General features: G+C 35.4%; 1 protein-coding gene across 1 annotated transcript in view; it reads left to right on the top strand.

Moving 5' to 3' along the window:
- The first annotated feature begins 9,481 nt into the window (after positions 1-9,481).
- Positions 9,482-17,321, top strand: part of LOC124232387 (phosphatidylinositol 3,4,5-trisphosphate 3-phosphatase TPTE2-like) — a 12,573-nt gene continuing 4,733 nt past the window's right edge. Inside the window, exons 1-6 of the mRNA XM_046649354.1 lie at positions 9,482-9,560; positions 10,739-10,900; positions 12,207-12,326; positions 13,816-13,915; positions 14,059-14,122; positions 14,841-14,905. Coding sequence (XP_046505310.1) covers positions 10,770-10,900; positions 12,207-12,326; positions 13,816-13,915; positions 14,059-14,122; positions 14,841-14,905 — 480 coding nt within the window. The 5' untranslated portion in view covers positions 9,482-9,560; positions 10,739-10,769. The remainder of the gene's footprint in view (positions 9,561-10,738; positions 10,901-12,206; positions 12,327-13,815; positions 13,916-14,058; positions 14,123-14,840; positions 14,906-17,321) is intronic.

Genomic DNA, 17,321 nt, shown 5'->3' with positions numbered 1-17,321 from the left:
ATAACCTAGAGGAAATGGATAAATTCTTGGACTCCTACAATCTCCCAAAGCTCACTCAAGAAGAAGCAGACAATTTGAACAGACCAATCACAAGGAAAGAGATTGAAACAGCAATCAAAAGCATCCCAAAAAATAAAACCCCAGGACCAGATGGCTTTCCTGTGGAATTCTACCAAACTTTCAGAGAGGATTTAATACCTATCCTTTTCAAGCTATTCCAAAAAATTGAGGAGGATGGAACACTTCCTAACACATTCTGTGAGGCCAACATCACGCTGATACCAAAGCCTGACAAGGACAGCACGAGAAAGGAGAACTACAGGCCAATATCACTGATGAACATAGATGCAAAAATTCTCAACAAAATTTTGGCAGCCCAAATACAGCAATACATCAAAAGGATCATACATCAGGATCAAGTGGGATTCATACCAGGGACACAGGGATGGTTCAACACCCACAAAGCAATCAACGTGATACACCACATCAACAAACTGAGGAATAAAAACCACACGATCATCTCAATAGACACAGAGAAAGCATTTGACAAGATCCAACAGCCATTTATGATAAAAACTCTGAACAAAATGGTGATAGAAGGGAACTACCTCAACATAATAAAGGCCATATGTGACAAACCCACAGTCAACATCATGCTCAATGGGCAAAACCTGAGAACCATCCCCTGAAAACAGGAACGAGACAAGGATGCCCTCTATCACCACTCTTATTTAACATAGTACTGGAGGTTTTGGCCAGAGCAATTAGGCAAGAAAAAGGAATCCAAATAGGGAGGGAAGAAGTGAAACTCTCGCTGTTTGCAGATGACATGATCTTATATATAGAAAACCCCAAAGAATCCATTGGAAAACTTTTAGAAGTAATCAACAACTACAGCAAAGTTGCAGGGTATAAAATCAATTTACATAAATCAGTAGCATTTCTATACTCTAATAACGAACTAACAGAAAAAGAACCCAAGAACACAATACCATTCACAATCGCAACAAAAAGAATAAAATACCCGGGATGAATTTAACTAAGGAAATGAAAGACATATACAATGAAAATTACAAGGCTTCTCTGAAAGAAATGGATGACAACGTAAAGAGATGGAAAGACATTCCATGCACATGGATTGAAAGAAGAAACGTAGTTAAAATGTCCATTCTACCTAAAGCAATCTACAGATTCAACACCATCCCAATGAGAATCCCAATGACATTCTTTACAGAAATAGAACAAAGAATCCTAAAATTCATATGGGGCAACAAAAGCCCTCGAATTGCTAAAGCAATCCTGAGAAAAAAGAACGCAGCTGGAGGCATCACAAGCCCTGACTTGAAAACATACTACAAAGCTACAGTAATCAAAACAGCATGGTACTGGTACAAAAACAGGTGCACAGATCAATGGAACAGAATTGAAAGCCCAGAAATTAAACCACACATCTATGGACAGCTAATCTTCGACAAAGGAGCTGAGAGCATACAATGGAGAAAAGAAAGTCTTTTCAACAAATGGTGCTGAGAAAACTGGAAAGCCACATGTAAAAGAATGAAAATTGACCATTCTTTTTCACCATTCACCAAAATAAACTCAAAATGGATCGAAGACCTAAAGCTGAGACCTGAAACCATAAGGCTTCTAGAAGAAAATGTAGGCAGTACACTCTTTGACATCAGTATTAAAAGGATCTTTTCGGACACCATGTCTTCTCAGACAGGGGAAACCATAGAAAGAATAAACAAATGGGACTTCATCAGACTAAAGAGCTTCTTCAAGGCAAGGGAAAACAGGATTGAAACAAAAAAACAACCCACTAGCTGGGAAAAAAATATTTGCAAGTAAAACATCCGGCAAAGGCTTAATATCCATAATACATAAAGAACTCACACAACCCAACAACAAAAAATTGAACAACCCAATTAAAAAATGGGCAGGAGACATGAACAGACATTTCTCCAAAGAAGATATACGGATGGCCAATAGGCACATGAAAAGATGTTCATCATCACTGATCATCAGGGAAATGCAAATCAAAAGTACACTAAGATATCACCTTACACCCATTAGAATGACAAAAATATCTAAAACTAATAGTAACAAATGTTGGAGTGGTTGTGGAGAAAAAGGAACCCTCATACGCTGCTGGTGGGAATGCAAACTGGTGCAGCCACTATGGAAAACAGTATGGAGATTCCTCAAAAAATTAAAAGTAGAACTACCATATGATCCAGCTATCCCACTATTGGGTAGCTATCCAAAGAGCTTGAAATAAGCAATTCCAAAAGTCCCATGCACCCCAATGTTCATTGCAGCATTATTTACAATAGCCAAGACGTGGAAGCAACCTAAGTGCCCATGAACAGATGATTGGATAAAAAAAGACGTGGTATATATATACAATGGAATACTACTCAGCCATAAAAAAGAACAAAATTGTCCAATTTGCAACAACATGGATGGACCTTGAGGGAATTATGTTAAGTGAAATGAGCCAGATAGAGGATGACAATCTCTGTATGACTCCACTCATATGAGGAATTTAAATACGTCGACAAAGAGAACAGATTAGTGGCTACCAGGGGAAAGGAGGGGTGGGGGTGGGCAAAAAGGGTGAAGGGTTGCACCTACAACACGATTGACAGACAATAATGTACAACTGAAATTTCACAAGATTGTAACCTATCATTACCTCAATAAAAAATTTAAAAAATAAAATAAATAAAATTGGGATGTTATCTCTGTCATTGGATTGAAAAGTTAAATATATCAATCTTTTTTATGTCATATATAGGGCAAGTAATTTTTCCCAGGTTGTCTAGCTTTTCACTGTGTATAAATTTATAGTCTTTTTTTTTTCTAACATCTGTTGCCAATCTTCCTCTTTTTTTTTTTCTTTACATGAGACAGCAACATAGAATGGCCACTGAAAGATGAGTGGCATAGGTCTGCGCCTGAGAACCAAATCCAGGCCGCAGAAGCAGAGTGCACTGAACTTAACCACTAGGCTGCCAGGGCTGGCCCATAGAAGTTTATAATCTTCATGCATTTGAATATATCTCTACTTTCCTTTGTGATTTATGCCTTTAGTGTCATACGTAGAAAGTCCTTCTCTACCCAAGATTTTAATATAGTCACCAAAATTTCTTCTTCTATATTTTGAATTTATTTTCTACATTTGAATAAAACATCTGTCCAGAATTTATTTTGTATTAAGATATAAAATGTAGGAAACTACTTTTCTCCCAAGTGACTACCTAGTTTCCCCAACATCAAAATTGCATCCCCCTCCATTGCTCTTGCCCTGTTTTAATGATCTCTATTGCACTTATCACTTTATAACTTATTATGTTATTTACTTATTTATTATACTTATGGTCTGTCCTCATAACAAGAGTGCAAGCATCATGAAGGAAGAAAATTTTGTCCATTTTGTTAACTGCTGTATCTCCAGTGACTAAAACAGCACCATAGTACGTAGTAGGCACCCAATGACTTTGGTTGAATGAATGAACCTATTATTGAAAAAATTTCTATTTTCTTCAGTGATTTTTAAATGTCTCTCTATTTTATTATGAATCTTTGCATACCGGCTCTGTTTCCAGAATTTATTTTATTCCATCATTTTACTAGCCTTTTGATTACAGCACACTTTTCACACCTTAAGGTATAATTTACAGCATAGTAAATGTTCTTTAAAAACTTAAGCTACAATTTATATTTAATGAATTTTATGCATTGTGTGGCAATTCTATGAGTTTTGACTAATGCATAGATTCGTGTAACCACTGTCATAATCATGACACAGAAAAATTCTATCATCCTTTTAAAATTTCTCAAGTCCTTTTGTGTTCAACCTTTCCCCCAAATCTAGCCCCTGGCAATGACTGATCTATTTTCTGTCCCTATAGTTTTACCTTTTCCAGAATGTCATGTAGTTGAGTTGAACAGTATGTAGCCAATTGAAATTGGCTTCTTTCATATAGCTTAATGCATTGGAGATTCATCCATATAAATACGTGTATCAGTAGTCTGTTTCTTTTTATTGCTGAGTAGTATGCCATTATATGAATATTCCATATTTTCCTATCCATTCACCCATTGATGGACGTTTAGATTATTTCCAGTTTTGGCCTGTTATGAATAATGTGGCTATGAACATTTGTATATACGTCTTTGTGTGGGCGTAAGGATTGCTGAATCTTATGGTAACGTGTAGTTTAATTGTATAAAAAATAGTTTCCAAAATGGCTGTACTGTTTCACATGTATGAGGGTTCTGGTTGCTCTGCATCCTTGCCTGTACTTCGTATTGTCCGTCTTTTTTTTTTCTTTTTTTAAAGATTTTATTTTTTCCTTTTTCTCCCCAAAGCCCCCCAGTACATAGTTGTGTATTCTTCGTTGTGGGTTCTTCTAGTTGTGGCATGTGGGACGCTGCCTCAGCGTGGTCTGATGAACAGTGCCATGTCCGCACCCAGGATTCGAACCAACGAAACACTGGGCCGCCTGCTGCGGAGTGCGCAAACTTAACCACTCAGCCACGGGGCCAGCCCCTGTTTCACTTTGTTTTTTAAGACATTGTAATAGGTGAGTAGAGGTATCTCACTGAGACTTGAAATTGTATTTTCATAATGACCAATGATGTTGAGCATCTTTTCGTATGCTTACTTGCTATCCATTGATTTCCTTTGGTGAAGTGTCTATCCAAGTTTTTGGTCTGTTTTTAAATTCTTTTTCCTTATTGTTGAGTTTTGAGAGTTCTTTATATGTTCTGGATACAAATTCATCAGATAAATATTTTGCAAATATTTTCTCCCAATCTGTAGCTTGTCCCTGTTTTGGTTTTTTTTTTTACACAGCAGAAATTTTTAATTTTGATAAAATTCAATTTTTTCTTTCATGATTATGATTTTTGGTGTACTGTCTAAGATATGTTTTTCTAACCCAAGGTCACAAATATTTTCTCCTATGTTTTCTTCTAGAAATTTCATAATTTTAGGTTTTACATTTAGGTACATGGATCCATTTTGGGTTCGTTTTGGTGTATGTTGTGTGATATAGGTTGAAGACTGTTCTTTTGTATATGTATGTCCAATAATTCTACTACAATTTCTTGTGAGACTATTTTTTCTCTGTTGAATTGCCATTGCATCTTTGTTGAAAATCAGTTGACCACGTACAAGAGTCTATTTCTGGACTCTATTTTGTTCCACTGTTCTATGTGTCGATTCTTTCTTCTATACCACACTGTCTTGATTATTTAACTTTATAGTAAGTCTTTAAATCAGGGAGTGGTATCACTTTGCCTTTCCATGTGAATTTTAGAATCAGGTTATCAATATCTACAAAAAATTGTGCTGTGATTTTTTAATAGAAATTGGGTTGAATCTACAGCTTGGTTTGAGGAGAAGTGACATCTTAACAATGTTGAGTCTTCTAATCTATGAACATGGTACATCTCTTACCTTAAAATCTTTTTTTCTTTAATCATGTTTTGTAATTTTCAGTGTACAGATCCTGCACATATTTCGTTAATTTACACCAAAGTGTTTTGTGGGTTTTGGTGTTAATATAAATGGTGTAGTTGCTTAAATTTCCATTTTTCAATAGTTCATTGCTAGTATATAGAAATATAATTGTTTTGTTTATTGACCTTTTATCTGATAACTTTATTAAACTCACTTAGTTCTATTAGCTTCTTTGTAGATTCCTTGGGATTTTCTGGGTAGACAAGCATATCTTCTACAAATAGAGTTTTATTTCTTCCTTTCAAATCTATACGCCTTTTATTTCCTTTTCTTGCCTTATTGCATTGACTAGAACCTCCAATACAATTTTGAATAGAAGAATAGTGAACTGACATCCTGGATTGCTAATCATTGGGGGAAAATATTCAGTCTTTCACCATTAGGAATGATATTAGCCATGGGTTTTTTGTAAATGTCCATTGTCAGGCTAAGGAAGTTCCCTTCTATTCCTAGTTTGCTGAAAGTTTTTATTATGAATGGACCTTAAATTTTTTGAAAAAATATTTACATCTATTGAGATGACTGTATGTTTTATTTTCCTTTGTTTATTGACATGGTGAATTACATTAATTTTAGAGTATTGAACCATCCTCGAATTCCTGGAACAAACACCACTTGGTCATGATGCATTTTCTTTTTTATGTTGCTGGATTCGATTTCCTAACGTTTTGTTAAGGATTTTTGCATCTGTATTCATGAGGGATGTTGGTTGGTAATTTTCTTGTCATGTAACATCTTTACTGATTTGGCTGGTCTAACAAAGATAGAATAATCAGGGTAATGCTGGTCTCTTAATATGAGTTTGGAAATAGTCCTCTTTTTCTCTTTTCTGGAAGAGTTTGTTTAGAATTGGTATTATTTCTTCACTTAAAAATTGGGCTTGGATTTTTTGTTGTTGGAAAGTTTTAAACTACAAGTTCAATTTCCTTAAAAGGTATATTATCTTTTAGACTATTCAGCTTATCTATTTTTTCTTGAGCAAATGTTAGTAGTTCATGTCTTTCAGGCAATATCTCCATTTAATCTAAGTTGTCATGTATGGCACCTTTTTAATTTCTGTAATGATAAAATGCGATTAAATATCTTGTATGTCAGTATTCTCCCACTGCAATGGTTTTATTACATTGTGGTCAGAAAATATAGCCTGCATAATTTTTATATTTTAAAGTACATTGAAGTTTTTTGTGTCTTATTACAGGATGAGTTTCTTCAAATATTTCATACGAATTCTTTAAGTATGTGTTTGCTGCACAATAGAAGTTTCTATATTTCAATATATATATATTTAAGAATAGATAGTATTTGGCCAGAGACACTCAGATCTTATCTTTGCCACCAATACTCCCAAGGGAAGTACATACCCTGTGGACCAAGCCAGGCAAAAGACACTCCTAGTTACTTTGGAGCTTCCTCTCCAAACCCCGGTAGAGAATTCTAATGAGCTAACTTAGGTTGGAATCAGATCTGAAGCCGGACTCAGCTCTCTTCAACCAGAGTTTACACTATAAACTGGGAATGTAGCCTTGTGTGTTGTGGATAGTTTGGGGGAAAAGTCCAGAGCCCTAGTGTGAGAGCAGGAAGACCAAAGAATCACCCTGGTGCCCTTAGTGCTTTGAGTATGGCCACATGCCTCCTCCAGCATCTGTACAGAGAAGTAAGCGTCCAATGGGAAAGACAGGACCTGACCCCAATACACATCTCACCTCTTTTCAACATGGCCTTGTTAATGTCCTATAGAATCTACCTTCTATCAATATAAGATGTCTTGGTCATAGTTAATATGTTTACTTTGAATTCAACTTTGATATTAATATTACAACTTTTAATATTTTGAGATTTAACGTTTGCATCTCATATCTTTGTCCATCTCTTTATTTTCAAACTATCATTTTAATTTAGTTTTTGTCTCTTGTATATAGCATATTGTGCATTTAGTTTTTAAACTTATCTGAGAGTATTTGCCAGTATTTAATATGACAGTAACGTGCTTGTATTTGTTATCATTTCTGGTATTTTAGGTTTTATTTGCTATCATCTTCCTTTGTTTTCTGTGTTAAACATTCTCTTCATATTTTATCTTTAAATTTTTCTGTACTTTGCTATTAATTCATTGTTTTTATTCTTGTCAATTTTTAATGATATGAAAGTTATAAACTTATTTTTAGAGAACATAATTGTGCCCTAGTTTCTCCGTCAGTATCCAGGTTAACACTAGACTTGTACCTGGGAAAGAGAAGAAATGAGACTTGCTTTTACTTCTATCTTCTTACAAACCTTAAATCCTAAGTTGTGTGAGAAAACCTGCAAATTTAAGTCCATGGTATTATCAAGAATCTTAGATTATCTTTGTTTTTAGAATCATTTGTTCCATGTGCTCCATTAACAATGATTATTTAGACAGTTCTGAATTGTTATGATTTAATTTCTTAACCTTGTCTCTATAAGGTATCTTTCTTACTCCTGCATTCTTCCTTTTGACTCATTGCTCAGTTGGCTTGAGCACTTCGAGTAATTGTTTTTAGGAAAGGTATGTGGCTGTTATGCTTTGAGTTGCTTCATGTTGGAGAGTATCTGTCTGTTGCTCCTAGATATGAACAGTACTTTTCCTGGATATAGAGTCAATGAGTCACAGTCCTTTCCCTGCAAACTCTAAACATATTGTTTGAAGTTCCATTTACATAGCACACTGTTTTTAAGAAATCTCAATTGCATATTTACTTGGGGTAGTTTTGTGAGGCACTGAAAGTGATAGGAGGCCCTAAAGCCATCCTAAGTCATACCTTTGTGCCCCCATGATTCTGTCAGTCATGGTTCTGTATGTTCACTTTGTCAGGCAAGTTCAGATTTATTATAACATTTCATTGCTATCTGGAGATCCAGTAGTCTGTGTGGTTGAGAAAGGGCTTGTATTAAGAGAATGGTAACCTCAGGGGGAAATTCACCTCTTTTGGCCAATCAGTTCCCATCCATGTCAGCCTCAACTCACTAAGCCTGGGCAGAGGTTGTGGGTGCAGGTAAAGGAGGGAGAGATTAGAGGGAGTGGGGAGCTCTTGTATCCCAGGTTAGCCTAAGAGTATTCATCCGTGGCCAATTTTGGTGGTGCCCTAGTTCTGTTCTTCATCCATCATCTCCGTTCTTCAGTCTTGGGCACAGGCTATGAGCACTGCCTTGGGCTTGATCCCACTTGGAGTGGAATTTGTGTCCTGTGTTGGAAGCTTCAGCAGGGCATGAAACTGCACCCCAGTGGCTACCTTGTCTTTAGCCATAGGATAAAATGAGGCATAACTGTGGAGTTCATCAAAGAGGCTCCTCTTCCTCCTCCTATTAATGGAAGGAGCCCAGTCTGTATGTTATTTCTCCTTTGAAATGTATCTTATTAAAATTCCTTATTAAATTACCTCCAAAGAGCACTTGCAACTCCAAATGTGACTCTCATTAATGTTTAACTGTCATATTCATGGGATGTCTTGTTTCAAGAGATGAATATTACAGGACAAGATGGGTGTTCCCTACCCGCGCCTGAAGTCCCTTCTTTGATTGCTGTGGAAATAGGTCTGGCCAAGGTTTGATGACTTGCCCAGGATCCCACAGCTCATTCATGGGAGAACTGGAACACAGGTCTCTCCTATCACTCCCTCTATCTCCACGCTATGTTGCTTTAGTTGATGACGCCAAGCTTAATATTACCATAAAGGTGGGGTTGGGGCTTTATAGGCAAAGGAAATGTCACTAGACATCTAAAGTTTGGTGTTTTATTCATATTCCACATATGAAAGTAAAAAAAAAATCATGAAGCAGAAATGTGAAAATTTTAGTTATTAGTAAAAAGCACCTTGTTATGCAACTTCTGAAGAATTTTCTTTTCAAATTATATTTATAAAGGCCTTTGTTTATTGGTTAAATTCATATTATATGTTAGAAGAAATCTGTGATAAACTTGAAAACTCTTGAATTTTATTTTTACTTCTTTTTGCAGCCAAGAGATTAAGAAAGTTATACGCTTAATTGTATCATCTTTCATAATCAGGTATGTGAGACCCTAAACAAAGAGGTAATTAAATATGTATCCATTTAATGTGAATTTTGTTTTAATGAGAAAGGATCTAGGAGGAGAAAAAAAGCATTTCCACTGTCAGTATGTTACTAAATAGCCCCTGTGTCCCATATAATGTAATCTAATTTATCTTGGAAGGTTAGTTTAACCTGAACATTAAGAATTGCAAAGAAATGGCATTCCCCTAAGTCTAATGGTAACATATTAGTATGTTTTTTCCTACCTGGAAAAGTAAAGATAATGATGCATGCACTTTAAAATTCTACAATTACAAGAAAAGTGTTTTATTAAATACCTTATTTGTCTCGAATTACTCCTTAATTCTGAAAGCATTCTATTTAGGCTTCTTCTCCACATGATGGCAAGATTTCATACTATCATACAGCTTCACGCAATATACTTGCTTCCTTTTAAATTTATAATATTTTAATTTGTGTTGCAATTGGAAAAAAGTACTTTGAAGACTAATTAATTCATCTTCATAGATTCTACAAATAGTGTAATCAATTTATGGATAATGTGTTTAGAATACGTAAGAGAAAGGCTTCGGAGTTACTTTAGAGTTCAATCATGTATATATTTTTGGAATTGAAGTCCTTCTCATGTGCCCAGCATATGCTAGAAACATCCATTAATGTGTAATCATATACTTGCTGAAAATCTCACTGATGAAAAAATCTTACTGGTCAAAGTGGTCTTTTTAGGGCTTATGTTAGTCATGCTTTCACTTGGTTTTTATTACTAAATTCTTAATAATTATCACGACTAATGAGGTTTTATTTACTATGAGAAATTCGTAGAGACCTCTTATAAAGTTCTTGAATTTTAAGAAGAGTTTACAAGCAGAGATAAGTAATTTTAATTCAGTTTGACAGTTCTATGTTGGAGGGTTAGTCTGATGTGTCTATTATAAAGGAGCATGATAACATGAAGTGGTTTTGTGGGAATTTTATTTTCCTAAATGCTTCTATTGGGTGAAAACTGAGTAATTTTGTTGAAATTCTAAGACAACACAGTTCTCCCTGCCACTGACAGTTTAATCCTAAATAATGACATTTTAGTATCAGATCCCTGGGCTAAATGTAGTCTAACTATAGAGGTGAAAACCAATTCATCTTTATTCTGTTTATTTATTTGTTTGTTTGTTTTAGAATATTTGGAATCTTGCTCGTCTTTGTGGACATGTCTCTTATCATCGCAGATCAATTCATCTCTGATAGCAAAGTGTATATTCCTTTGGAATATCATTCAATTTCTTTAGCTATTGCTTTATTTTTTTTAATGGATGTTCTTCTTCGAGTATGTGTAGAAGGGTAAGTTTGATTAATTTTTTAAAAACATATAAAGCTATTTTGTAGTGCTATGAGAAGCATCCCAAAGTAATTACCAGGTCAACACAACCAAATTTGTCCCTCTTTATCAAAATAATTCTCCTCGAAGGCACGGTCCACCAGAGAAACAACTATCCAAATCCCAATTTCTACTAGATTGGGCTTTAATATTTTTGTTGTAACTGTCACTCTAGTCTCCAATAATGTATTCTAGATGGTTCCTTCAACAGGTAAAGCTTAATGGGTTTGCAAAATGGGACAAGGCAGCTGATGTGTCTACATGCATATTATTAAGAGGAACATGTATGTGAAGTATAAATATTAATACTTTCATTAAGAATTGAATCTAAATAAAATCTGATAGCATATTAAATACTAGAAAATAGATCATGAACAATCCCCTACCTCAGTTAAAATAAAAACTTTCGTTAAGGTACACAGGAGACCTGAGGCATGCTCATCCTGTCAGCGAGGCTTAGTAGTGAGGCAGCAGTTGATTTTCTCTGCTGCTGGCTTTCTGAGAAGGTGGATGGAGTAAGCCAAGCCTTAGAGCTGGACTGCTGTGGAAGTCAGAGACTAAGTTCCCTGGCCTCACTTCATCCAGAGCCTTTCAGAAGGCAGCTTGATTCCTCTCCTCCTGAACTCTACCCTCATGCCTTTGAGCTAAGGACAGTTGCCCACTCCCGGGTTACTCAGAGCCTGAAAGGGGCTACCCTAGAAGTGGAAGCTACCCTAGAACCTTCCCGCGGATCACCAGTGCCCACAGCTGAAGGAGCCAGCGTTGGGGGGAGGAAGGTGCAGTGGGTGCAAGTTCAGCTTTTGCAGGGGAGGCCATACCAGCCCATTGGGATTCCACTCTAGGTACAAAGGCAGATGATGAGTTCGCAGGCCAAAATAGTGGACCTGTCTGCCTCTCACAAGCTCCTCTTCTGCCCTCCTCACAGCCGCGGTTGCTCTAAGGCTGTGACATGTTCAGCTTCCACTGCCCAATAGTACTCTCCAACATCCCACCTTTCTCTCCCACCTATGTGAAGGCATTGCTTGCCTCTTGTTTGATGGTTTGGTTATATCTCTTAACTGAACTTAAACTGCAATATTTATGCTTTTGTCATATATATGTATAAAATAATGAATATGAATACTTTTAGTCTAGTCTAGTAAATGCATTTTAGATAATTCATTAAAATAGAATTGTTAATGGAGATGAGTCAAATAATTCTTGCTTTTAAAATTTCCCTGTCTCTTCTTTGGGGGAGCATAAACTTGTATTTTTTGTTTTACATTATAGGATGCAACGATATTTCTCTGATTTACTTAACTCCTTAGATGCTGTCATTATTCTGCTGACTCTACTGATTGATATAATTTACATTTTTTATGACTTCAGTTATTTTAATGATATCCCCAGGTAAGAGACATGATTCACGTTTCTTAAACTGTCTTTTTTTTTTTTTTGAGTTTTCTATGGATTTCATTTTGTATAATCTTTTAACTCTGAATGTGATGATTCTATGCCAGATAAGCTGCTTGAAAATGAAATGTTTAGATAAATTTCCACATACTTAGAAACTAAAGGCTGGTGGTATTTAGGGATCCATGAAGGGTGTACGCACTACGTACCTTTGGTTGAATGAAGAAGATGGAGCACTCAAAGAAGAAACTGGGGACTTTGCCTCTTGTACTAACTTTAACTTCGCTATACTTTGAAATTCCCACTAAATTCCCGTTTAAGCTTCAATCACAAATTCCTTGCACATGAAATTCCTGGGTTTTTCCTATAACAAAGAGAGTATTGGTTTGAGCATATGCAAAACTTGAGTGACTCCAATGATAATTCTCTCAAAAAGCAAATGGAACAGAAAACCAGGTGACGTGGATAGCAACACAGAGGTGGAATTTTGCAGTATCATTGGAATGAAGAAAGCTGAGGCAAAATCAGAACTGTTGGGGATCAGGAAACTAAAATGTGTATGAAGAACTGATGGCTTTTCTTCTTTCTACTCTGGCGATGAGGAAAAGAAGAACAAATGTGTACTGGGATGTAGATGTTGGGTGGCTCATTAGGCTTATTTATTAGTCTAATAGCTTGCTTCTTTCTGCACTCCAGCTTCCCAGGACTTCAATTCAGGTGCTAGTGAAACTTGATGTTATGCGATAGGCTTTTGGAGTTGTTTGAAAATAGCTGGAGCCAGTATGGTCCTCTGACCTACAACCTCAGCATCATCTAAGAGCTAGAAATGCAAGAAGGAAAACACCGCAGGCCCCAGTGACCTACTGAATCAGTGTGTGCACTCAAGTTAGAGAAGCACTAGTCCAAACCATCAGTTCTCTGCCATTGTGTTTTTTTCTGATGGCAGGAGAGACAGTAGCTAGCACACTTGGGAAGTATCTCAATCTACTGCCTGCCTGATGTGTGTTAGTAGTGTAGTGAACCTCTGTTACTGATGGGAGTAACACAGGTGAACAAGAACCCTCAGTTTGTTTGATGGGGAAAAGATTGAAAAATGCTCATCTTAAGCTACAAAAGTTAAATCCACAAATTCTAAGCATCCATCATATAGCTATCTCTCTAGACCAGAGTTTCTCAATCTCAGCACTATTGATATTTTGGACCAGATAATTCTTTGTTATGGAAGCTGTCCTGTTCATTGGTGTTTAGCAGCTTTTCTGTCCTCTATCCACTGGATGCAAGTAGCACCCCCTCAACACACAGTTACAACAACCAAAAATGCCTCCAGACATTGCCAAATATCCCTTGGGTAAGTGGGTGAGAGGCTTGGGGATAGGTGGGGTGTACAAAATTGCCCCTGGTTAAGAATCACTGCTCAAGACTTAGTCCATATTGACAAAATCCTCTATTTCTGAAGTAAAAATGGATCTTTAAAATTTATTGTTAGATTGGCAATTATATTTCGACCTCTACGACTTATCATTCTGATGAGAGTTTTTCATCTGGCTTACCAAAAAAGACATCTTGAAATACTGACCAGAAGGATGGTAAGTGGGCAAAACATGTTTGTGATTCAGAAAAATGTTTGTGTTTCGGGAAATACTGGCGAGTGTTATAGATATGTATATAATCTTCTTTATTTTTATGTTGATTTATATTTTACAAATTAATGATTGTTTTAAACTCTCAGGTTTCAGGAAACAAACGGCGATACAGGAAGGATGGATTTGACTTAGACCTCACTTACATTACTGGTTTGTGAAGTTTAACTGTTGATTTACTTACATTAACTTCACATTTTTCTTGTGTGTGGGTAATTATATGTTTATTTTGGTTCTTACCTTGTCTAAAGCATTCTTTATCTGTGAAGACATCTACCACTATGGTAGTGTGACATATTTGTAGTTTAACCCTGACAATGGAAAATCTCCATTGTCATCCCAAATCAGGGTTACTTGGTTACAGTACAGGGAGTTGAAGGAATTTTCAGCTGACTCCATTTGTTTGGTTTAGAATTTGTTGAGTTCTACTAGTTATCCTGGGTCTCAAGGATCTCAGAGAGACCTGTTCTCTTGCTGGAACCCTTTGTAGGTCTCAGGTTTCTGAGTCAGGAGCACTGGAGCACCCTGGGAGTTCCCACGATTACTGGATCCCAGATCTCTCCTTTTTCTTTAGTGTTCAGATAAGAAATTCTCACCATGGGGGCAGCTCCAGACTGAGATCGACACAAATCTGTTGCATTTGGCTGGAAGCAGTTGAGTCTTGGGAGCACTGTGTGAGTTTAGTGGTCATTATATTGGATATTTTAATATGTTATGTTGATTATTCTGAGGGTTAGTTAGCTTTTTTGTCATTCTCAATCCTGAAATTTCTTTTTTATGAAAAAAGAGTCTGATTATATGTAAATTAAGTTCTCATTTATTGTTTCACATGTATAATAACATCTGTAATAGTGACTATTTTGACTTCCAGGGCGTATTATTGCCATGTCATTCCCATCTTCTGGAAAACACTCTTTCTATAGGAATCCCATTAAGGTAAGGGTATTTATCTAACAAATGCTCATTTTTCTCAGTAAACAGACTATGGAGTTATAAATTTAATATAACTTATAACACGTAGGTGGCAGTATTCTCCTAAAAATATACTCTTTCAGGTAAAAAATTTAATGCATATTATATATACATATATATTATTCCATTTATAAATATATATAATTTATATAATAATATAAATTCATCTCTTATAGAAGATTAAAAATATAACATGGCCTCCCTTAGAATAATATACGTATATTTGTATTTAAAATTATATATTTTATATATAATATATTATATGGTATATATTATATAAATATAATTGTACTTAATCATATTACATAACATAATATATGTTTATTATTTTATTATAATATGTATTATATCCCACGTTATATTATATAATATGTTATTATATGTGTGATATAATATACCCTGTATAATAGATTACATGTAAATGTACAATATTATTCTAAGGAGGCAAATTTTATATTTTTCTGTTTCTGTCAGGGATGAATTATATGTAATGTACATTTATAAATATAAATAATATATAACTACCACAAAACCCTATAATTCACATGGTAAAATGTTGAAACTATGACCAAAATAGGAAAACTTCTAGAGCTGTCAGAAAAAGACAAGACAAAAAGCTTTCTTGCGTATGTATAAACTAAATGTGATACTGTCCTCAAAGTTTAAAAATTGTAATTATTACCTTCCCATTTAAAAACTTTGATTCTAAATTTAAAAAAATCTATACACAAACCACTGATTAACCAGACTCCGCCCACCAAAAATTGTCAATAATAAGCAGGACCCAGAGGAGCTGATAATTCACTGTTCCTATATGAACAACTCTCTCAGGATGTATCCCATAAAGTACTTTATTTTACCACCTACTTCTCTTGTAAAACTAAACCTCCACTTTATTACATAGGAATTTGATACAGTATAAAACTAGAACTGTATGTAAAATACTGCATCTAAATGTTTCCAATAGTCTTGTTCTGTTGGTTCATCAGTGACTTCTCTGGCATCATCATCGTTTTCCATGGATGATTCTGAGAGAATCTCTCCATGTCTACTGGTATTGGATCCTACTGATTCTTCTGTTTCATGGCAGTCACAGTCGCTACTTACAGGGCCTTATATTTGCACTACCTTCAGAATGTAAATCTTTCTCAGCTTGAGACCAATGAGATTCCTCCATTTGGTTATTTTTCTCAGAAGTCTCTTCATTCACAGTTAGTTAAGGCATCAGATTCTTTTTCTTGGCTTTTTTCCTTTCTGGGATCATTTCTGTTGATGTCATTAAAGACTCTCTTCTGCCTCTTCATCCTCCTCTGTACAGTGCTGCCTGATACAACTACTTTGTTTGTCTTTATTCTTAGATGAAGATGATTTTGTTTCTTCTATCATAACTGAAGAAATTTCACTTGAAGTTGTTTGGCCATCTCTCTGACTTCTCCTTCTTTGTCAAACTTGAGTCTTTTTACCTCATGCTCCTCAGCTTCCACAGCATCTTCATTTGATGTTTATTTACTTGGTGATTAGATTACCACTTTATTAGAAAAGGACACAACTCAGGAACAGCCAGATAGAAGAGATGCATAGGGCAACGCATGGGGGAAGGGGCACAAAGCTTCTAAACCCTCTCCAGGCTCCCTTTTCTCTCACTTTTCTCAGGTGAGCATTTCCACCTGCTCACCAACCCAGGAAACCTGTACTTCTTTAAAACTATCTTGACTTTCCTAGGTCCTTCGAATTTCTATATAAATTTTAGAATCAGCTTGTTAATTTACACATACACACACACACATACCCTGCTGGTATTTTAACTTGGATGACATTGACTACATAGCTTGACTTGGGGAGAATCAACATCTAAAAATATTGAGTCTTGCAACCCATAAACATAATATATCTCTGAATTTATTTAGGTCTTCTTTAATTTCTTTTAGCAGTATTTTCACTGTACAGGCTTTGCACATCTTTTGTTAGCTTTATCCCAATTTGAGTGATTTTGATGCTATCTTAAATGGTATTTTTAAATTTTCATTTTCTAATTATTTGCTGGGAATATAACTGATTTTTGTATGTATTTCCAGCACCCTTCATAAATTCATGCATTTATTTTAATAATTAATTTATATATTGTTTGGGATATTTTACATACATAATCATGTAATTTACTACTTTAATCCCACTTTTTGTACTTTTCATTTCTTTTTCTTTCTTTATTCAGCTGTCTAGGACCTCCAATGTAATGTTGAATAGAAGTGGTAAGAGTAGACAGCCTTGCCTTGTTCCCAAATTTAGGTAGAAAGAATTAGCTATTTCAATATTAGAATGATATTTTCTAGAGGCTTTTTGTAGCTATCCTTTACCAGATTAAGAAACTTCCATTTTATTT

The sequence above is a fragment of the Equus quagga genome, unplaced genomic scaffold, assembly GCF_021613505.1.
Source record: "Equus quagga isolate Etosha38 unplaced genomic scaffold, UCLA_HA_Equagga_1.0 HiC_scaffold_5286_RagTag, whole genome shotgun sequence".
Classification (NCBI taxonomy): Eukaryota; Metazoa; Chordata; class Mammalia; order Perissodactyla; family Equidae; genus Equus; species Equus quagga.
The sequence above is the reverse complement of the archived record's forward strand: the minus strand, read 5'-3'. Positions and strand labels throughout refer to the sequence as shown.